General features: G+C 34.2%; 3 protein-coding genes across 5 annotated transcripts; all 3 read right to left on the reverse strand.

The window, feature by feature from the left end:
* Positions 1–2,619: 2,619 nt before the first annotated feature.
* LOC148624865 (CD180 antigen-like) lies at positions 2,620–6,995 on the reverse strand. Its single transcript, XM_088567908.1, has 3 exons — positions 6,971–6,995; positions 5,117–5,136; positions 2,620–4,030 (listed from the first exon to the last, which is right to left on the reverse strand). Exons 2-3 carry the CDS (start codon positions 5,117–5,119, stop codon positions 2,663–2,665), a joined length of 1,371 nt encoding a protein of 456 aa, XP_088424034.1. The 5' UTR covers positions 5,120–5,136; positions 6,971–6,995; the 3' UTR covers positions 2,620–2,662.
* Positions 6,996–7,884: 889 nt separating this feature from the next.
* LOC148624866 (podocan-like) lies at positions 7,885–15,900 on the reverse strand. Of its 3 annotated transcripts, none has more exons than XM_088567907.1 (3): positions 15,785–15,900; positions 14,421–14,439; positions 7,885–9,376 (listed from the first exon to the last, which is right to left on the reverse strand). In XM_088567907.1, exons 2-3 carry the CDS (start codon positions 14,430–14,432, stop codon positions 8,003–8,005), a joined length of 1,386 nt encoding a protein of 461 aa, XP_088424033.1. In that variant the 5' UTR covers positions 14,433–14,439; positions 15,785–15,900; the 3' UTR covers positions 7,885–8,002. The 3 variants fall into 3 exon arrangements, with proteins under 3 accessions (XP_088424033.1, XP_088424032.1, XP_088424031.1); XM_088567906.1 differs by having other exon boundaries at positions 15,765–15,883; XM_088567905.1 differs by having other exon boundaries at positions 15,761–15,789.
* Positions 15,901–20,032: 4,132 nt separating this feature from the next.
* LOC148624867 (uncharacterized) lies at positions 20,033–20,827 on the reverse strand. The gene has a single exon (XM_088571032.1). It carries the CDS (start codon positions 20,825–20,827, stop codon positions 20,033–20,035), a length of 795 nt encoding a protein of 264 aa, XP_088427158.1.
* Between the last annotated feature and the right edge of the window lie 3,148 nt (positions 20,828–23,975).

Below are 23,975 nucleotides of genomic sequence, written 5' to 3' on the forward strand. Positions count from 1 at the left end.
TGGAATAAATACTTTATTATTCTATAATTATTTTGTACTTTCTGTTCTGTATTTCTAATTCAAGAGCGAAAATGAAATATAACATATCTCTACAATACTTCATACGGAATATGTATTGTTTTTGCGACAAATTTTCTTTGTTCTCTTTATAACATCCAATGAATCGTAAGTAAGTGATTTTGATGTTAGAACATACGACATATATAAAAAGATTTGCACTGTTGCTAATTGTATTACTTATGCACATGTTAAAATTTAGAGGTATTGTGGAAGCATCTTTACAATAAACAATTGTTCTACATTAAGTAAGTAATATGTATGTAAATGCACAAAATTAAGGTAAAAGACCAAAAAAAAAAAAAGCTAAAAGTACTCGACATTATGAACCTCACCAAGCAAATCAGGTACAATGGAAAGGTAAACGCCCTCAGAATATGCGGATTTTTTCACGATTTGAATTTCTCATATGATAATTAGTATTCAAAAGAAGAATTAATTAAAAAAACAAACGCCGATGAAAGTGCAACACACAGAAATTGCAGACAAAAAAATGTAGGATTTCAAGTTTTCTAACAAGGCTCTACCGAACATTAAAATTTTATCATAGGGGATTTTTCTGACAGTGTTTGATTCGCTTTTCTCACTTTCATAATTCAAATTAGGATTAGTGCGCCAATGCAAAAAGCCACCAATTCAAAAAATTAAGACTATGTCTTAAAACGTTGAAATACAACGTCATCAACTCAAGGAGACACCACGAGGATAAATATGGGAAAGTGGGAAAGTATGAATAATCAAAACATTTTATCTCATAACAGAGGTGGAGTTTGCGAGAGAAGAAGGAGTGCATTTGGTAACAGTTGAATTAATTTTCGTAATAAAGTAGGCCCCTTGTCTGATTAGAGGTGCTTTATATGATATTTTTCAAATCTATGTTGTTTTTTTTTAAATCTGCATGTTTATAAACGTTTTGATCACTTTTGAGCTATTTAAACTATGCAATACAAAAAGAAATAAGAAGAAGTATCCCACTGCCGATACTTTTTGATAGAATATAAAATATATGACAATTTCAAACAAATGTTTATGCAGTGTGCCATAAAATACGCATATGAGACTATTTTATTTCAAGAATCGAATCTTTAATTTAATACAGAAGTTTGTTCAAACATTACCACTGAATTAAGGTTTTTTCTGACATTTATATTTATATTGAAAACGCATAAGTTACACGATAATAAGATTTGATAGGCTCACCCGAATAAATCCTTTTCGACAAAGACATAACTTTAACATACAGGATATACTTTGTATTGATGTATCAGTTCTGAACACGACACAACTGGTTAACTTCCAAGAAAGTTTATTATTATACTAGGCTAATTATTACCTTTTTTCATTTGCTCATTTGCTTTTGTTATTTTGTATGTATGATTTTAGTTACTTTATGTTCTTTGTTGTGTATGTCTGTTTTCCATGTCTGGTCTTTGTCCCTGGATTACATTATTTTAATTACCGCCATAACAGAAACTACGCAAACTTTTTGTATCGCGCTATAATTCTAACAAATAGACTTCTGGAATAGGGTTATGTTGCTACAAGATTGAAGTCATCACTACAGAAGTGTTATGGTCGTCATCATGAACACGTGGATCGTTACGGTGTATCCATCTGCGCCATGAAAACTGATTTGTTAAATGTGTCATAGTTTTCCTTTCCTCTTTCGTCTAACACGGACTTGCCTTTTTTATGAGCAACTCGGCGGATATTCTAGAAAAGCAGAGGACACTTACCGTACCAGTGCACCTGGTCCATGCTCCCAGTTTTTAGTGGAGTTTAACTTCCAAGAAAGTTTATTATTATACTAGGCTAATTATTATCTTTTTTCAGTTACTCATTTGCTTTTGTTACTTTGTATGTATAATTTTAGTTATTTTATGTTCTTTGTTGTGTATGTCTGTTTTCCATGTCTAGTCTTTGTCCCTGGATTACATTCTTTTGATTACTGCTATAACCTTAGTTCCCTAGATTACTCTTTCCCTTGATTATTCTTTCACTTACAATGTAACAAACAGGACGTGCTTTCCCTTCCTTGGGGAGCACTTTCTAGTTTTCTTTATCTTCTATATATTTTTATAGGTAAATGTATTTTATTTTGTTAGCTACATTGTGTATATACTCATTGTTCTTATTGGATATTGATGTATCAGAATTGACCAATTATTGATGCCCAAATTATCACGTGCTTCAATATAATTAAAACTAATCAGGAAATGTTGATTTTGAATCTTTGATGTCAGCTTAAAAAGTATATTGACGTATCATTTTTTATGCGTTTCTTATCTCCTGGCGCTGTCTAGATTTGTTAATTTTACCAGATCAAAATATGATGTGGTTCAAGGCATTTGATATCCACTGATTGCTACCTCAGATACAAGTTCCTAGATGGGGTGCATGCTTTTAAGTCAAACAAGTACTTCAAACGTTTTCCAATACAAGCTTAGATTGTAGATTTAAGTTACCTCTACACTTTTAAAGTTATATAATTCGCAAAGATTGCAAAGATCATTTGTTTCATAACTTTTTAATTTTCAAAAAGCTGTTAAGAGTACTAAAATATCATGTTTGTATTTTTATTTATATTTAGTCAGAGCACTACTGTCTATCGTTTTTTTGGACAAGTAGGTACACGCGTTTTTACATAATCATCAATAGATTGTTCGATTGTTTCACATGTACCGGTGTATGTAATGTTAGTTCTCGTAACCAGTGGAACCCAAGTAAGTTCACACGTGCATTCAATTGGGTCGTTGTCTAAATTCAATGTCTGTAATTTACCAATATTCATGATAGCTTTAGGAATTTCTGTCATGCGAGTTGATGAAAAATCCAGAATTTCCAACTTTGGAACTCTTTTGAAAGCTTCAGTTGAAACATAAGCAAGAGGATTACCGGACACGTTTAGTATATGCATAGTGGTCTGGTTACTCATGTCAAAACGCTCAATACTTTGAATGTTATTTTTAGAAACATCAAGCTTTTGGAGTGTTGGTAGTTTAAGCAGGGATTGTGGGATTCTGTCTAAACTGCATTCGCGCATTCCAAGTTTTGTAATTGATGAATTTGTCAATAAATTTATAGCATCATCGGCTACATACCACATTCTGTTTTTGCTCATATCAAGTTCCGTTAATTTTGGCAAGTTTCGGAGTACTGATGGAAATCTTGAAAGTCCGTCGTTCTGTAAACTTAATATTTTCAATGGACTGGTGTTGTGCGTTATGGTTGCAAAAGCTTGAGCCAAAATTCCAGAATCTCCTGTTCTTGTGTTGCCATCGTAATGCAACTCCTCAAGTTCAGTTAGTTGAGAGATGGGAAGAGGAGTTTGGCGTAGTTTTGTATTAGTTAAGTACAATTTCCGCAACGTGTGTTCAAATCCATGAAAACCGTTGTAAGGGATATAAGAAAGATAACCTGCCTCGTATTTTAAGGTTCTCAAATTGGGAAAATGCGTTAATGCATTTTCAGGCCATGTAGCAATATTCTTTCCCCCAAAGTAAAAATTTTCAAGAGTATCACCAAGTTCTCGGAAAACATTGTCAGTAACGCCATGGTCAAGAGTTGTACCATCCGGAAAATCGTTGTAAGATACATCAAGAGTTGTCAAATTTTTAAGGTTTTTAACTTCATTTGGTACAAAAGTGAGACTGTTAAATTTGAAACTGAGTGTTTTAAGTGTATTGTACACGGCATCAAATCCACCATCAAGAATATTTGTCAACCTGTTCCTTTCTAAATTAATTTGAAGTGGATTAACACCTTTAAAAGCGTGTGCTTGTATTGTTCCGATATTGTTATTTTCGAGGTTAACTATTGTTACTCCACGGAGAGTTGGATCTGATGCAAAGTTTGGGACATTCAATAACCCTAGATTTGCACAATCAACAACATAGCCGATTTTCTTGCAACCATCAACAGTCGTTTGAGCAGTAGCAGTTTGTAGAACAACACTAACAATGATTAATGGCAGCTGAAAAATATTAAATGCACGTGTTATTTTTCACTCAATGTTCATTACGATACAGCAGTTTACTAACCTCAAAAGTAAAAAGTGAATAACTTTGATATAATACATTTCAAACATGAATTGGCGCGCGTTGTCATACTAGGTATATTTAACTTGTACAGCAGTTTCACGAAAAAAAAAGGTTGATATCAGACAGCAAATAAATAAAATCCTTTAAAACTTATGCCCCATCGATATTAAGCCACATACAAAACGCCCCGTGCAGATCCGGGTGTTAAAAGAATAGGCCTGCAGCAGCGCTAATCCTGTCGTAAAAGGCGACTAGTGCTCAGAAATTTGGCGGGGGCTAGGCGCTCTGCCCACAGCGCAACTGGGATGTGTGCCCCAGGAGGTGGAATGGGGTACTCTTGGTGTTTTACACGCGGGAATTGTCAGGCTATAATATGGAAAACCTGACCGCAAACCATAGTGGTTCACCGTGTTGGGAAAGATGCCACGTTCCTCGCGCGTTAAAGAATCCTGCTGTGGTATTCTATAGGCTAAATTGAAATCTGTCGACCCTATTATCCTTGTGTCCCATCCCTCTTTTCATTTCATCATTATCATCATTTCATGTTCCTTTTATCACCTATTTCATGTTCATCGCCTGAATATAGCTGAAATATTGCTGCTCGGGCGTTAAACCCCGACAAACAAACAAACAAAATTTAAACCAATCGATCTATTGAGGGTCAAAACAATTGCAACGAAATTCGGTCTTGAAATGTTTTCCTTTTTATTTTTATAGAATTGGAAATATTTACCTGTTTTTTTTTTATTGCAGGTAATAAGAAAACATATCAAAAATAACAATTCGGTTTCATATGGTCCCAAAAAGAGGAAACAATACAGTGATGAATTTCATACATAGATGTCCTATTATGCTTCTAGTTAAAATATTTATCAATCTAATCAAAATTGATTCTTTAATCAATAAGATGCTCTCCATAATTTACCACACGTAAGATCGCTTATTTAAATCAGATTGTATTTCAACAGATATTTAATAGTTTTAATTTAGCTAGGGCTATAAAGCTGATTTGAACTTACCATGATTGGTCGGTAAATGTCTACAATGAAGAAAGCAAAGAAGAATAACAGCAAATTTGTGTTATAAATTTTAAAACCATGTTCAAATAACGGAATATCGTGTGCAATTGTGTACTTGAAAAAAAATTTACAATCAAGTTATTTAATAATATACTTCGTGCAGTTAAATCAACAAAATTAATTCACATCAAACCTTTGCGCTTAACAATGGACATCAGTATTTAGACAGTGGAAAAGGTTTACTATTATGGATAGAGATGAGTAAAGTTTTTCTATGGAGTTAAAATATAAATAAGAAAATCTGGTGTTATAGAGTAAAAGAAAAATTAATGGAATGTAATTATGATAATTTTATCAATATTGATAATATTTTAAGCAAAATAACTATTGTGAATTTCGAAATGTTACATTTTTGTCAGATGTAAAGCTGATTGGGAAAATAGAACTTTAGATCAAGACATTGGTAAAAAAAAAACTACGTACATATAAATCATTTAAATGCTCCTATGGGACAGAGAAATATTTGAGATGTAATGTTAATTACAGATATAGAAGTGCGTTTGGCAAATTTGGGTATGGCGTTGCACTAATGAGGATTGGTCGCTATGAGCGTAAAAATATTGAAGAAAGAATCTGTTTTCTTTGTAATGATTCTTGCATTGAAAATGAGAAACATGTTATAATGTTTTGTCCATTATACTCAGATTTGAGATCTGCTCTTTTTAATGAAGTCGGTAGAGATAATTGTAAATTTAATATTTTGTTTGATGACGAAGAATTTATTTGAATTTCTAAAATGGATGAGTATTTATATATATATAATTTTGCCAAAACCTGCTTCAATATTTTAAGTAAAAGGAATACTTTTTTTACATTCTTAAAAACTTTGAATAATGTATTTTTTTTATGTGTATAGTTGTATTATATGTTTTAAAGTCTCTTATAATTCTAATTATAGAATGGAACTTGTGTATTATGACTGTATTGTGTTGGGTTTTTTTTAATGTATTATATGCAATATCATACAAGTGGCGAGACTATAATAAAATATTGAATCTGAATCTGAATAAAAATATTTGTAATTTTTATCGACAATTATTTTTATTCACTGAGTTAATTAATCGATTTCCATTCGAATTGTGACCGGTCAATAATTGATGACCAGTTTGGTCGATTAAATATGTCGAGAAGTTTTACAAATGAATTGGGTTCTGATATGATAAATAGTCATTGTTCCCGTATACTTAAGTACCAGTCCACATAAAATTCAGACACTGCCAATAGTTAAGTGATTCATGGTGAAGAAAAACCCACCAAACAAACTATGCTTTTTCAGTCTACATATGCTATACTTTCACATAACGATAACCATTTCCGCATTTGGATCTGCACTTCTTAAAAAAATATACATTCATCTCTAAAAATCACTAAAATCAACCACATGGAACCAGTTTAAGAACGATAACTCTTGCAAAGTGCCAATTTCATGTACAATCTATATATTTTTTTCTCAAATGCGCAACGACAAAATGAAAAACTAAGACTGGTTACGTGATCAGTAACTGTTTCTGAACCAGAAATTAAACTGAATTCGATGGGTTTTTGACATGCATGAATCGCCTCCTGTCTGATTTTTAGAAAGACTGTTACTTAAATACAAACATAACAAAATGTTTATAAGAAGAAAATTAATTTTGTTGTTGTAACTTTTTGATACTGTATGTATTCTCGGGTAAATAGTTGATTGTATTATCATCAAATAAATAAAAAAAATATTTTCAGCCGGTTGCGTTTTTCCTCATACAAAATATGAAGTAAAAAGTTATCAACCTTTTTTTTAAAAATGCACCTTACCGTAGAAAACAAACTTTGAGATATCATAAAAATCGGTATCAGAAGGTAGAACAAGGTAAATTTTACTGAGCTACCTACCTTTCCGTCTCTAATGCCAGACTTGCTTGACTTTCAATTCAATAGATATATATGATTGACGACAAAATAGATAAGACTTACGTGGTAAATGTATATGTAAATGAATTTTAGAATGCGGTTGCAAATGTGCGGGAGTAAACTCGTTTCAACCTCCTTATAAGTCGCTTCCATTTGAAATGAAATTACAAATATTATTAAAAAACTCCATACACATTTTAATATGAGTTTTATACTTACTTCAGTTAAGAACAAGTGTTTCAATGAAATAAGTGTGAATGAATGAATCCTTGTATTTTTAATTGCGTATGTCTATGCACAAAGTGGAACTTTTCTCATCAGAGCTTTTTTTAATACAAATGATTTATTTGTTCATTGTTTTTTTTATTATTTTCTGGATTTTCTAATATTTTTACATTTATAGATACAATATCATTCTAGCAGCTATTCTTTGATTTTAATATAAATTCCCTAGGTCTACAACCCTTTACTTTTATTTGATCAATTACAATATGGTATTGCCTATTTCAATTGAGGGTCCAAAGTCCACTTCTTCATATAGCTTAAAAACGACTTGATAAAACTTTTGTGAATTTGAAGAAAAAATCATTAAAGTCCTCTCTGTCGTATACGCAAGTTTACTAACAAAGTCTGTTATTGCTGCCATCTCATAGCAATTCGTATTTTCAACTGATTTTTGTCGATGTATATCTTTTAAACAAAGTGTTTAATAAAAACAATCTTCTTGTGACCACACAAATGTTTTGTTTACATTGTATGATTATTTTTGTATTGTTAATAAGAACAAAACCAGTCAAAAACAAAGTAAACAAAGTCCATGCTTCTAACCAATATTTAATTGTAAACAGGTCAAAAATCCTGTTTCATTTATGTTTTTTGCCTGCAGATATTGTTTCATTCTGTAAATCGACAATGGAATACAACCTACATCTATATCTATCGTCTGGTTGGGCATGTAGGTACGCGAGTCTTTACGTAATCGTCAATAGGTTGTTCAATTGTTTCGCACGTTCCAGTGTATTCAATACTTGTTCTCTGATTATTCGGTATCCAGGTTAGTTCACACGTGCATTCGATAAGGTCATTGTCCAAAATGAGCTTCTTCAAACCTACTACATTCTTAATAGCTTGAGGAATCTCAATCATGTGAGTTGATGAGAAATCCAGAATTGTTAGCTTTGGCACTGCTTTAAAAGCCTCTGTAGAAACATAAGCAAGCGGGTTCCCCGACACGTTCAATACATTCATGGTAGTCTGATTGCTCATGTCAAATCGTTCGATACTCTGGATGTTATTTTTAGAAAGATCTAGGTGTTCCAGTGTGGGTAATTTTAAGAGCGACTGTGGTATTCTGTCCAAACTACAGCCACTCATTCCCATTGTAGTGATTGAAGAATTGATCAATAAATTAATAGCGTCATCGGCAACATACCACATTCTGTTTCTACTCATGTAAAGTTCTTTTAAATTCACCAGATTTCTGAGAACCGCTGGAAATCTTGAAAGACCATCATTCTGTAAGCTTAGTATTTGCAATGGGCTTGTGTTGTGCGTAATAGTAGCAAAAGCCTGTGAAAGAATTCCAGTGTCTGTTACCCGTATGTTATCATCAAAATGTAGTTCTCTGAGTTGAGTGAGTTGAGAAATAGCGAGTGGGGTTTGTCGAAGTTTTGTGTTGGTAATAAACAATCTTTGCAAAGTATGTTCAAATCCATGGAACCCATCGAAGGGAATATACCCAAGGTAACCGCCTCCGTATTTTAAAGTTTTCAAGTTAGGGAAATGTGTCAAAGCAACCTGTGGCCACGAAGCGATATTCCTTCCACCAAACTCAAACACTTCAAGGGTATCACCAAGCTCTCGGAAAACATTGTCCGTAATTCCATGATCAAGGGATGTTCCATCAGGGAAGTCATTATTTTTAACATTTAAACTTTTAAGAACATTTAAATTTTTCAGTTCATTTGGCACTTCCCTAAGTTTGTTATCATTCAAATTGAGGTTTGTTAGATTTGAATACACGGAATCGAACGCACCATTTTCAATAGTGGTGATTCGATTGCGCTCTAGATTGATTTCGGGTGAGGAAACCCCATTAAAGGCATGTGCCCTTACTACCTGAATGTTATTGTTTTCAAGATTGATAAGACGTAGTCTAGCCGCTCTAAGAGTAGGGTCCGATGCAAAGTTCGGGACATCCAATAAACCTAGATTTGCACAATCAACAACGTTGACGATTTTCTTGCATCCACCTACGGTTACCTGGGCAGTGACAACGTGCATCAGATAACTTGCAATAATAACCAGTATCTGTAAATTAAATGGCACAACGTGAAAATTATCGTTTGAACATTTAGTTTGTTTAAAGTATATAAAGGAGTTGCGATTATTTTGAAGTTAAAGGGTGGGCAAATGAAAGAATATTGAATCAATTAAAACTAACACTGAACAAATACTTTTCGGTAAATGCTGTCGCAAGATCCTGATCATGTTTTGTGTCAATTACAACTATGATACCATTAGTAAACATATATGAATCTTAATGTTCAAAATACTAGAATGTATATGAAGTAGCAGTCCATCTAAGACCAAAGAATTAGAATTAAGTGACACATTCGACAACAAATCACATTTATTTTACTTTGATGAACTTTAGTTGAAGCAGTTTATTTGTGGAATACACACTGATATTTCATATAGGACCCCTCTAGTAAAAGAGGTAAAAATGTATTATGAAATTTGTTTAAAATGTTATATCCCTATATAGGAAAAATTTCAATATATAGTTCATATGTTCCGTCGAAACACGTAAAAACACGTGTGTTGGACCTACAAATAAATTCACTGTAGTTATGTTATACAAAAGACCGTCGTATCTGAAATGAGCATGGTTTTCCTGTAATTTTGGAAGATATGCTTTCATGTGCTTTAAATTTCACCAAAAAAAATACTCCCTCATTGATCCTAAACATATTTTTTCCATATGGTTTAAAACTTATGAAAACATATGTCGCATTTTTTTCTGTGTATTGAAAATGATAGCCATTCTATTAGGTTATCCTGGAAGAAATGTTATATGAAGACATCCTTTTTCAATATTCTTAAAACATATATTAAAAATGAAAATATTTTTTCGACCAACATCATCACACCGTGCATGATTCTTAGATGAACGACTACTGAATTATGCTTTTATACAAAGTCCAGAATCAAGCTCTTACATTATGCAAAACCATTCCAAGGTAACATGATCTGTTCCCTGTAATGCGTTGCCTCCCACAGATACGTTTGAAACGGTGTTATCAGAAATTTTCAAAAAGATAACGATATTCTCCTCTTAAACGCATTCTTTCTGATCGGATTCCTTTAATTTTGTATACAACAGGAACTGTTTAGTAAAAGTTTTTTCACTCGGAAATAAACATTTCTACTTTTTTTTTGAAACCTTGTTTTTTTTTCAGAAGTTCGTTTTGCAAAAAAATATAAATCAATTACATGCATATATCTGTAAATTTGATTAAAGTAGCATTATGCCTTATAGTCCATAGGCTTGGAGGGTCCACCGTGCATCCCCACTCATCAACTTCATGGTTATTTTTAGGTACCTTAATACCTCCCATTACCAAATCAATTGGTCGCCAAAGAATATTCTCGGATTCTTTTTTCAGTATAGGCCTATATTTTTATCCCACTTGGTCAAAAAGCCAAGATTTTTGTGAATCAATTGCTTGAGCGTCTTAGCATTCCTGGGATAGCATGTGTAAACATACTAAAACATTTAAGGTATCATCATGTAGCCCGATTTCATATTTTCTTAAATTTTACCTGTAATTGGCAATTTCTTTCATGTACCGTACTTCAAACAAGCTTTTGTATATTCAAATACAATTATATAGTGTCAAAGCTTTCTAATGAGGCCAAGTAAAAATATTTGAACTTTTCAAAGTCCAAATAGGTTTTCTAATTATAGATGTATTCAACAAACCTGCTAATTTTAAGCGCGTATTTTTCAGTTTCAATTTGACAGTAATGAGTTTTATAAAATTGGAATTTTTTTTATTTTAATATTTGCTACAAGATTGAAGTCATCACTACAGAAGTTTTATGGTCGTCATCATGAACTCGTGGATCGTTATGGTGTATCCATCAGCACCATGAAAACTGATTTATTCAACGGGTCATAGTTTTCCTTTCCCCGTTTGTCTACCCCGGACTTGACTTTTTATGAGCAACTCGGCGGGTGTTTCTAGAAAAGCAGAGGACGCTTACCCTACCGGTGCACCTGGTGCATGCTCCCAGTTTTTAGTGGAGTCCGAGTTGCTCATTTACTTTTGTTACTTTGTATGTATGATTTTGGTTACTTTGTGTTCTTTGTTGTGTATGTCTGTTTTCCATGTCTGGTCTTTGTCCCTGGATTACATTCTTTTGATTACCGCTATGGCCTTGGTTCCCTTGATTACTTTTTCTACCATTTCGCCTGTAATGGGCAATGTTTTTCAAGTACCCTACTTCAAACACGCTTTTGTATATTCAAACACATTTATGTAGCATTTTACCTTTCTAATGAGCCAAGGCAATGCACAATTAAACGTATTCTAGGCCATTTGGGCGAAAGAATGGTATCCGAACCCACTAAAATCTGCCCCGATGTGAAAGAAAATGATCATTTATAGCATACACGAACTGTACACAATGTATATCTGGCATTTATTATGGAGATCTTCTTGTATTTATCACATTGTCAAGCAATATTATGCTTTTATTGTCCCGAAGACGACAAATTATTACAAAAAAAGAAAATTTAAGAATAAAACAGATTATCACGCATTTTAGCACGTAAATTGTATAATTTTTGTTTAAAATATCACAGTTTTTACATGATTTGATTTTGTTTGCTATCATTATTTTTTACAAATATAAGGTTTCAAAGAGGCAACTACCATGAATTTTAAAAATGCTAATCTACCACATACGAATTCTGGGTTTTTCACGGAAATTTTAGTGAGTATGGGGTACCATTCTTTCGCCCAAATGGCTTGGATTACGTGTATATGTGTTTATATATGCAAAAGTTTGTTTGAAGTAGGGTACTTGAAAAAAATGACAATTACCGTTGAAATTGAGGAAAATACGAAAATTAAAAAAATCCGAATTTTATGGAAAAACTCATTATTGTCATATTAAAACTGATAAATACGCGCCTGAAATGAGCTGGTATGTTGAATACATCGATAATTAAAAACTAGAACACAACATGCCTATTGTATACCGCTAATATACCAAAAATTAACATTTTAGTTAATTGTTGAGGCATTTTTTCTCATGGATAGGAGTGGCATTTTCCACCTATATTAAAAGTTCAAATATTTTTTACTTGGATTCGTTAGAAAGCTTTGACACTATATAATTGTATTTGCATATACAAAAGCTTGTTTGAAGTACGGTATATGAAAGAAATTGCCAATTGTAGGTGAAATATAAGAAAATATGAAATTCCGAAAATTCCCTATTTTTTATGAAAAACTCATTATTGACATCACAATAAAACTGAAAAATACGTGCCTAAAATATGAAAAATATGTTGAATACATCAATAGTTAAAACAATAGTACCCAACAGGTCTATTGTATACCGTTTATATGCCAAAAATTAACAATTTAGTTCATGATCAGGTATTTTTTTCATAGGTAGGGGAGGCAATTTTTCACCTAACTTGACTTACAAAAGTTAAAATATTTATTACTTGGGCTCATTTTAAAGCTTAGACACTATGTTAATGTACTGTATCATACATAAGCTTAATTGATCAAAGGTACTCTGAAAAAGGGAAATAACGGGTGATATAGAAGAAATTCTGAAATTCTGAAAATTCTCCTTTATATGATTTTATAGTAATTATAACCCCAAAAAGAAAATCAAAGCGCCTGCATTGATCAGATATGTTAGTTACATCATTATCTTAATTATGAATACCTAAAATATGAGTTCTACAATGTCAGTATGCTGTGAATGAGAATTATGTTTGATACTGAGACCAGTTTCCTAGGGGGAAGGGGTAATATTTTAAACATTTTTCGAAAATCCTTTCTTGAAAATTGGTTTTTCATAGTTAATTTATATAGAAAATTAAATTATCTATCGAATGATAACAACTTTTAGACGTTTTAGTTGAGCAATAACATGAAAAGTCGATTTTTGTGACTTTTGACCGAAAAATCGAAATCCAATTTTTCGCATTTTGTGATAAATTCTGACTACAAAAATCGCCAAAATTCACCAAAAGAATCCCAGAAGTTTAAATTGTGATAATACTAAACAGAAAATACCAAATAAGCTATTTTTCACTGAAGCATTAATAGTCTAGGGGTTTTGACATTGAAAAATATGTCAATTTCAGCGATATTTCTGTGGGGTAGGGGTACATTTTTTTCTCATTTTGCCGCAAAACCCTAAGTGTTACCGCATTTTTTCTAGCACCATTGTAAAGCTATGACATTTGGGGTACATGATGATATATACATATGTCAGTTTACTTCTTTCCGTAGAAAAAAGAAGTTTGTAGAATCAAAAAAACTTTGAAAATAGAATTTTGCCTCAACGAGGTATAAAAAGTAGCCAAAAAATACAAAAATGCTTTAGTTTATTTTTTTGGCAACAAAAAGATTCGTAAAGGGGAGTTTATCTCAGCTCACGTACTATTATGCTGTTTCTAATCTCTAGCCTTGACATTTTTCGGTGTCATTGTTGCTTTGTGGTAATAAAGAATTATATTGACTTTCAATGTTTGAAACTTGCTCCTATTGCAGTTTCATATTAATGAAATCTCTTTTGTTATACTTTAAACCACACAACAAAGCCAAAATATGTGACGATCATAAAAGGAATGATAATGTGACTGTTAAGCTTAAAACAATTGTTGCTTCACAATTTAAAATGCAAAAAAAAAACAAAATGGAAACACTCATCATTCCGTGTATAGTTTTTTTTTAATATAAGTACTTTTGGTTGCTTCGATAAATTGAAAAGCATTTCCGAAAATATCTACCAAGTTTTACTCATTTGAATGCTGCTGCTTAAATTATTGTTTTTGTCTGTGCACATCAAGGAAGGGTTGTTCTACAGGTATTTAGTATTGATACAAATTTTAAGCACTGGAACATCATGTTAAGATTTCATACGAGATAATACCTTTAATGTATAGTGTTTTCGTTTTTGTTTTTGTTTTTGTTTTTTTTGTATGTTTATTTATTTTTTTCATGTTTAAATTTTGTTAATATTAAAAAAGCATGCTCGTGTTTGGTAAAGTTTTGTTCCCTTATAATGGTAAAATGAAAAATAGAGGTTCTTAACTTACCATGATTTTCATGTAATGTCTGCAACAGAATAAAAATAACAATAGAATAGCAGAGGTAGACATACCACAAATTTCAAACGAGGAGAAGTTTGTGAAAAACAAAAACAAAGTTAGGATCCACAAGAGAACAACAAATACAACTTACATCATGTGAAGAAACTGAAAAGTACACACAGAAATAACACCAACCCCACTATAAAACGGGATAAAGGAGGGAGTTCTGGGAGGATGAACTGCTCATGCTTCTTGCAAAACTCCCGCCGAGTTGTTCGTTGAAGTACATGTACAAGTCCAATGAAAGAGGACGAACATCTATGACATATAAAGGTCATTTATCATATTAGAATTGGACACTCGATATCAGTCAAATCAATCAGACAACCGTACACAGATATATCTATGAAAAACGTAACTGTGTCTGAGTATCTGATTCCTTTCTTAAAAAAGATGTAATTATCGCAATTTCTAACCAAGTGCAATAGTAACATAAAGACAAAAAAATGCAATACTCTGAAAGAGTACTAAAATTGCGTACTTATTTTGTGTAGTTGACAATGGGAAATTAAGAGACGACATCTTTCTTATAGTGTTAATTAATTTTCTTTTAGTTGAAAGATTGCACTGAATTAATAACTTTAATCGAATTTGGTTTATTTACTGTAATTTCTTTTGACTTTTTGACCATTATTCAAAAATTATTAGTAAACTGCACATTTGTGCGGTATTAAATATGCATTTATTAAATACACTGAAGCAACAACAAAGATATAAAAGAGTAAAATACCGATGCATACCTAATTTAATAAGTAAGACTTTTTTCTTTTAAATTAGAATGAGTTAAAATATTTTTGTTCGCATTTATTTTGGGTACTTTTTTGGGGGGAAGGGGTACTTTATTTATTGTAGTCAAACAATATTAATTTAAAGATATTCAGTTACTTTAAAATAAATATGAAAGTACGTATACGCGCGAAACTTTATTGACAGCGTAAACCTAAATCGGCCACTTTTTAACCAACAAAAAGTCCAAGATATACCCAACTCAGACAGACGTAAACGTCATTATTTGAGCCCTAGTTGTAGCATTGTTTTCTTGATTGAAATCAAAGTGGCTCAAATGAAAAAAAAACTTTTACATAAAAAAATTAAAGCTTAATTTCTTTTTATTTACGCTAAACACAAGTAAGAAAATAATCTAAAGAACCCCGTCAGTGACTCATAAAAGCACAAATCCAAGTCGAAGCTTGACAAGAAATCTACATACCAAAAAGAAATCACAGAAAAAAAATAAATTCTTAGAATCATCATTGGATTAATCTAAGATACGCAGCATAACGTACAAACCATATAACATAGGTGCCTACCTCCCTGCGTCTCTTGTCAGACGAACAATGCGCGGTACTTAAGCGATATCTTATTGGTGCGGGCAAAGATCAACCCGAGCGGTAAGCCCATTGTAGATAGGCAGACCTTTCAGATTATAATTGCATAATACATCACATTATTTGCTCAGTATTGTTCTCATTGGTCTTGTAAATTTGGCGAAGAAAAAGTTGATTAACCGAGAACCAATGATACAAAAACCTTATCACCAAACCTACGCTGTACGTGGATATAACCAGTCCAATACTTATATATATAATCATTCCATCAATATAGGGACTTGAAACCATAAACATGCATCAAATTAATCAGTCTTACATGTTGTTCTGGACTAGGTTTGGTTCTATCAAACGGTGCAAAGTGTTTGTATACTGTTTTTTATCACTGTTTTTATTTGTTTGTTTGGTTGGTTTTTATTATTGTGTGTATTGAGTAAGCAGCTGTTAACATGTTTTGGTCAATAGTGGGTATTAAGTTAAGAAACTTTGGACAAAAAATCAGTGGTTGTCCCATGACAATAAGTCCATATTGCAATTGGTTGCTATGGAAATACTGAAAAAAAAACGGACAGTAATAGACTCATGACTATGACAGTAATAGAACTCATTAGGTAACGTTTGAAAATATTACTTATTTTAGTATAAAAGTGCAAGTTGCTACGGAAATTATATAAAACAAAAGAAAAGAAGCAGTACTTGACAGATGACAATGAAACAGGGTAGTATTAAGTGATGCGTTAAAAAATCAAAAGTAGTACTTAATTCAGATTTAGTTCATATTGTTATCGGTTGCTATGGAGATTAATATTCAACCTAATTGAATGTCGTGAGAACTTGGAAACCAAATCTTTAACGAGTTCTGTGCCACTGGGCCGATCATCGGCCCAAAGTAGTACTCCTTTCAGTACCAGAGGGCCGATGCATCAGCCCAGTCAAAAACTTGTTGTTTTCTTGGCGTCACAGTAGCAATGCCTTTGTGACGACGAAACGTGACATTGAGAGGCAAAAAATAGAGGGTCCATAAAGGAAAGTTTTGTCAATCAATTATATATATTCTTTAATTTCCTTGGCTGGATGATTGTTGGGCCTAACGTCAAGAAGTTTATTTCTCTTATTCTGTTACAAGTACTGGTTAACATAATAAATAAAACATTTACGGTAACATATTATCTGAAATGCTTATATACCCATTAGTGCAAGACAAGAAATTACACGAATTCGATAAACAGTGTACATGTATTCATTTAAATACACGAGCCTTTGCTAGCATGAACCTCATTTTCCCAATTAATTGTTAGTTCTTTTTTATTACAATTAAGCTGGGAATTTTTATTTATTATAGCAGTTGCTAGGAAAAAATGTTTGATTTATTATTTTTGTCGTATTTTTCTATTATCATTTTTCTACGGAACCAAAGACCACGCGACTGGTCCTAATACATTCACCCCCCACCCCCCTCCAAAAAAAAAATCTGCAGGCATTGTTTTGCTCTGGGAATGCAAAAGTCGTACAGGAAGCTGATATAGGAGATCAACCAAAATCACTTACAACGTATGCCCCATCTATATAAAGCCATACCAAATTTTGAAACATACCCATCCATTGGAAACAGAGATAATCGGACGGAATGACGAACGGACAAGGTGGTTTCAATCTCGTGGAGTGGGGGTGTAAAGTGATGAAATAGAATAAAAAATAATATCAATGAATACACAGATACGGAAGCCGATGTCGGCCACTCTTTTTTTTAACTTGAATTTTCAACTTATTATTTTATTAAAGAAGAGTGGCCGATATAAGATCATAATTTATTTCACATAAGTCGATAAGATTAACAACGTAAATTCTATATTCTAAAAATATGACACAAGTAAAGTGACAGCAATATATATGTTAAGTTTTTAACCATTGTACATTCATTTTTTGTCAAACCGCATCTATTCAAATAATAACTCTTCTGGCGAAAACAAAATCTTAACATGTTAGCTATACCCCCACCCCTAAGAAAAAATGATGTGGTGGGTAGGACTTGCAATGCATGTTCCAATGTTTTGTTTGCGATAGTCCTCTTATACTGCATTACATGCATGTGAATGTATGTACGATGCAGTAAAATTATAACCACGTATGCCTGCAAAAGGGAGATCTTTCGATAAAGGTGATCATATTTTGAAAATCATAAGTTAAACTCCCCTTAACCTTTCATTGAAGGGAATCACAAATGGATGCAAACTTAATAAAACATTAGTTTTACATGAATCGGGTGAATATCATTAATATCACTTCCTATCCAAAAAAATACAATAACTTGAAAAATAATAGTTCAAAATGTCAAACATAATACAAAACACTGATATCTATCTGATAACCTCAATGTTTATATAATGTTAATACAACACACAGGTCACCTAGCCAACAGTACAAGTTCATTCACTGGTGTTGTCAATACTTTTCGATCATTGCTCAGACGAACAACTACCTTACGGACACGATTGTCAGTACTTGTGTAAGTTTCTGTAACAACTCCAATGGGCCACTCATTTCGGTAAATTGCACTGTCCTTCATAAGAACGATATTTCCAGGTTCTAAATTTTCACTGTCATTTTTCCATTTTGTCCGTTTCTGCAAAGTAGGCAAATACTCAGAACGCCAGCGGTTCCAGAAAAAAAATTGACAAATGTTGAACACTTCTCCATTGTTTTCTGAAGAAGTCCTTTTGATCAAAGTTATCATTCACGAAATGAAGTTTGATTTGTCTTTAAGGTAAGTAAAATTGCTGGTGTCAGTGGAAATGGCATTTCCGGATCGTAAGACAACGGGACAAGAGGACGAGCGTTAATGATCGATGATACTTCGGCCATTACAGTAGTGAGCATTTCATGTGTCAAGTATTTCACGTCAATAAGAATAGAGTCCAGTATACGCCGAGCCACTCCGATCATCTTTTCCCAACTGTCGCCCATGTGGAAGGAGTGTGGCGGATTAAATACCCAATTGATACGGTTCTCAACAAGATACTCCTTCACTGGACGATCTTCAACACTTATGACATTTGCATTTAAGTCCTTCACAGAACCAACAAAATTGGTCCCACAGTCAGACCGAATGATTCTAACTTCTCCTCGAATAGCACAAAATGTACGCAAAGCATTGACAAAACAAGATGACGACATCTCCTCTTTAACCTCTATGTGCACGGCACGCACAACCAGTCCATCGCTTCGAATTCGCTTGACCTCCACGGGTTTTCCTAGTCACAATACTCCACGGACCAAATACATCTATTCCAATATATGAAAAAGCTGGAGCCGGATCAAGTCTTTCAAACAGAAGGTCGGCCATCATCTGATGTTCTAGACTTCTTCGCAGACGACGATACCTGATGCACTTGAATATGTGAGACGATACTAGTCTCTCTCTCTACCGATAAGCCAAAAGCCAGCCTTTCTTATAGCACATTCAAGTATTTGTCTCCCTTGGTGATGCTGGACTTCATGATAATGACGGACAATTAAACGAGCCACGTGATATTTAGAAACAATTATCGGGTGTATCTCTGAAACGGTGATATCTGCATGTCATAAACGCCCTCCTCTACGTAAGATACCATAGTCATCTAAGTGTGGCGAAAGACTAGAAATATTGCTATCCTTCGGAATCACTTGACCTTGCTGAAATGCATGCACTTCTTCTCCGTAATGTTCGAATTGCACTGCCTTCAAAACAACTTGTTCTGACTCAGTATTCGTCACAAATTTCGAATCACTGTTTCCTATGTTCTTGTGTGCTAATCTAGCTCTCATTTTCAGCGTCTTTATCGCAAGCACTAGGTGTTTCCATGTGTCGAATCGTTCAAATATGATACAAATCGGACAGTCTATTGGTTTCACTGATGTTTTCAGGGTTCGCACTTCGTGGTCTTCATCAGGTGAGACATGATCGAACATGTCGAGTTTATCTATCGAATCAATCGACATACCAGAAGGTCCAGTTAACCATAAACTATCAGAAAGATCATTCGCTAAAACTGAACGTGTAGCACAGTCGGCAGGGTTTATTTTCGAAGGAACATATTTCCACTGATGTGATGACGTCAAACTTCTAATCTTATTGACTCGATTTCGGACATAAACGAAAAAGCGCTTCGTCTCATTGTAGATGTAACCTAACGTTACCTTACTGTCAGTGAAAAAAAGTTACATCACAAAAGTTAATATCCAATTCATCCTTTATCGTCTAAAACTTTCCACTCCAAGTACCGCGCCACACAGTTCCAATCTTGGAATGGTATGTCCGTGCTTAGAAGCGACCTTAGTCTTTCCAAGGATAAATCTAATGTCTCGTCCGTTACCATCATAAACCGTTCGTATATAAGCAACTGCCGCTATGGCTTTCTCGGAAGCATCGGAGAAAATCATCAAGTCACGAGACTGTACTTTCGACGACGAATTACTATATGCACGAGGAATTTGAACATGCTCCAAACCTTTCAATGAATTCCGCCATGTCTCAAACTTAGAACTGAACCCTGGAGGTAACGCTTCATCCCAATCAATGTGCTGATCGGACATCGCTTCTCGCAATAATAGTTTTCCAGCAACTAACACTGGCGCTGTGAAACCAATCGGACCGTAGAGTCCATTTATGACAGACAGAACACCTCTTCTGGTTACAGATTTATCCTCAGGAGAAACACAATACGTAAACACATCCAGATTAAGGTCCCAACAGACTCCAAGACTTCGCTGCATAGGCAAACTATTTCCGGTATCGAAGTCCATCTCTTTCAAATCCTTTGACAGCTCCTCTTTGTCGAAAGCAGATAATACCTCGTTCGAATTCGAATGAATCTTGTGAATATTTAAGTTCGATGTCCATAAGAGCTGACTTGGTCCAATCGCTTCCGCACTTGTGTCATGTGACGACAGGGCATCATCCACATAAAAATTCTTGTAGATGAAATCGTGAACATCCTTTCCATGTGTTTCTTCAGCAATGTCTGCTGTTTTCCGTAGACCTAACATCGCAAAAGCCGGACTCGTTTTCACATCATTGTCTTTGTGCCAAATAAAACGTAAATAATCCTGATGTTCTTCACTCACAAAAAAAAAAACTATAGAACATCTGTTGTAGGTCTGAAATTGTCGCAATCTGATCGGTTCTGAATCTCATCAAAACACCCAACAGACTGTTGGCAAGATTCGGTCCTGTCATTAAGATATCATTCAGTGAGACACCTTCAAACTTGCTAGAAGAGTCGAATACAAGCCTAATCTTGTCTTATTTCCGCGGGTGATAAACCCCGAATAAGGGCAAATACCAACATTCGGTACCACTTTCTAATTCCGGTGCTAACTCTGCGTGTCCATCATCTAAGAGACCTTGCATAAGTGCAACTGTGTGCTGACACTTAATGGGATCCTTCTGTAGAGATAAGTCAAAGATTTTTGCCCTATGTAAAGCCTGAGATCGATTGTTCGGTAATCGTGTTCGAGGATTCTTAAACGGCAACGGTCCAACCCAGTTGTTATCCTTGTCACGCCTCATTTCCTTTGACATCAAGTCGAGGAATTTCTCATCTTCAATTGAATATGCAGATTTATTGTCACTTGCCGTTGTTTTGAAGATACGCTCTTCAAAGTCTGAAGTTTGTTGATGCAAGGTTCTAGCGTAGACGGCTTTCCATTCGGATGTAAAAATGTTTTCATGCTATTAACGTTTGTAGGGATATGCACTCCGTCCAAACACGCCTCTCCAACGATAACCCACCCAAGGGCAAGTTTCTGAGCATAAGGCTCATGTGGTTTCCCGATTTTCTGATCCAAGACATAGTGTGCAGGCATCAAGTCACGACCAATGGGAAGCTGAATCTTTGCTGAGGAATCATAAGCTGGAATAAGATGAGATATAGATACTAAGTAACTAAAGTTAACTGCAACTTTTGGTGTGGCTATTTCATTCGGGTTATTCGGTATCAAATCACACCCAATAAGCGTCGGAAGATCCATGCGTTCACAATCTATTTCCGCTTATACGAAGTTGCACGATCTCGCCATTTTGTCTGTAGATTGGTTGGTAACTTAACGATCGTCGAATTGGCACTTGTAGCTGTATCATAGAAACTTAACACAGCCTTATATTCTGGTTTCTCTTTCACTGCCTGAATTTCATACAAAATGTCAGAAAGTTCAAACAACTTGCCTTTGTCCTTGTATGTTAGCCTCGGAAAGGCTGCCAGTTTACGCCTTAGTGCACTTTCTACCTTCTCGGGACAACCATATCGTGTGTTCAAACGTTCCCACGCACGATCGAGTGCAACCTTCGGATTGCCTGCATTAGACACTTTGATACTCTTCACCTGTTTGTGTGATTCTGGTCCCGTATACTAAAGCATTAAGTCTATTTCTTCTGACGGTGTAGCACCGATTTCCTTGATAACACTCACAAAAGTGTTCTTCCACGAAACATAGTTCTCCGGTTTATTGTCATATTTATAGAATCTTGTTGTCAGTATGTCCTTTTTCACCAGAAATTTCACTAAATCACCAGCAACTGACACAGCTGGTCTAGAAGTTGTATCGACGGGATTGTTCGATACATTTGGAGGACCAGGAACAAATAAAGGAATATTTACATTTTCTGCACACGGTTGCGGCTGTGAAACGTTCATATCATCATCGTATTGCGAAATTCCTTGTTGCAGTTGAGGAATAAAGTCATTATTGTCCTTCACTTGTTGACTAAGACGAATATTCTGATCACTAAAGTAATTGTCCACGTATTGTTTCCTAAAAGTACATTCATACTCGCGTTATCATCTTCATCTACAGCGTCTTCCAAAACTTGAAGTTCGGCAGTAGCTACAGCTGCGTCCCTTCTAGCCAACAAACCTCTGTCCTTAACGTCAATTTGAGCTTTCTGAATGATACATGATGCTTCGTAGTGAGCTCTTTGATTCAATAACTCAGACTCTTCTTGTAGAAATTCAAGTTTCTTCCTCGCAGCCTCAGCTTTAGCTTTCTGCTTTAAGAGTTTTTACAGTTGGTGCTTTAGTTTGCACTTCCTTCGGTTTTGCTATGAATGATCTCAAAAGTTCTTTCCGCACTAAAGAGTCTCTAATCATCTTGTGAGCAAATAACTCCTAGAAACTGTCAAGAATCGAATAAATTCATCTGACTTTTCAACATAATGTTGCAGTGTTCCATGAAGTGAATCTAATATTGTCATTAAATCATCTTTATGACATTATACAATATTGCTGAATTTCCCTTGACAGTTTACTCAAAGTTGTCCATAGTTGTCGTTAATAATTCGAATCCAGTTTCTGTTAATTTTAACTGTCTTCTAGGTCGATCTTCATCCATTCTGAAATCTGTGATCTTTTCACTGTGACTGCTAATGAGCCAAGTTAAACCAAAATGACATCAAGTGCTGCCATATGCCAGGAACTGACGAGCGAATTAAACTGTTGAATAGCTTATTCCAATAGCACAGAATGATGTAATATGCGAATGCATATGCCTATGATGAAAAGATCGTGGTATCAGAAGGATTAATAAACCGAAAATGAGGGGCTCTGACTGAGCGCCGTAGTAAACCTCCGGAATGAAAACCGGGCCGATTTCCGGAAAATATGAAACATCAATAACTAAGAATACAGGGGTCGTGACAGATTTCCCATCAAGGGAAAAGCAATTTTTAAAAAATGGTAATTGGAAACAAGTGCGTGGTATTCATTCCACCCTCCTGACACCTCTTATCTGAGACAGCATTGTAACGTCATACAATCGTTGCACGATGAAACGTCATAGAACAACAGCTCGGAAAACATTTGTGAAAATACGTCTGGCACTCTCTGAGAGAAAACTTTGGCACTAAAAGGGTTAAAGGGAAAGACCATGTTGTTGTGAACGTCATAAATATCGAAAGTAATCTGTTAAATATTCATAAAAATTAAATTGAAACAAATTAATTTCCTTTTCTTAATTAATAAATCGAGATTTATTATTAGGAAATTTGAATAACTTTTCCGTTACCTTCAAACTAAACCCTTTTTTTAAATATTAGAATATTATTAATATACATTTTTTGTAAACATTGATGGATAAAATTCAAAGATTGAAAATTATTAACTCGATCTTGACAAAAGAGGTATTTTCTGCAAACTTCATG

This window comes from Perna viridis, chromosome 2, assembly GCF_037379345.1.
Source record: "Perna viridis isolate PV_CMFRI_1.1 ecotype Kerala chromosome 2, ASM3737934v1, whole genome shotgun sequence".
Taxonomy (NCBI): Eukaryota; Metazoa; Mollusca; class Bivalvia; order Mytilida; family Mytilidae; genus Perna; species Perna viridis.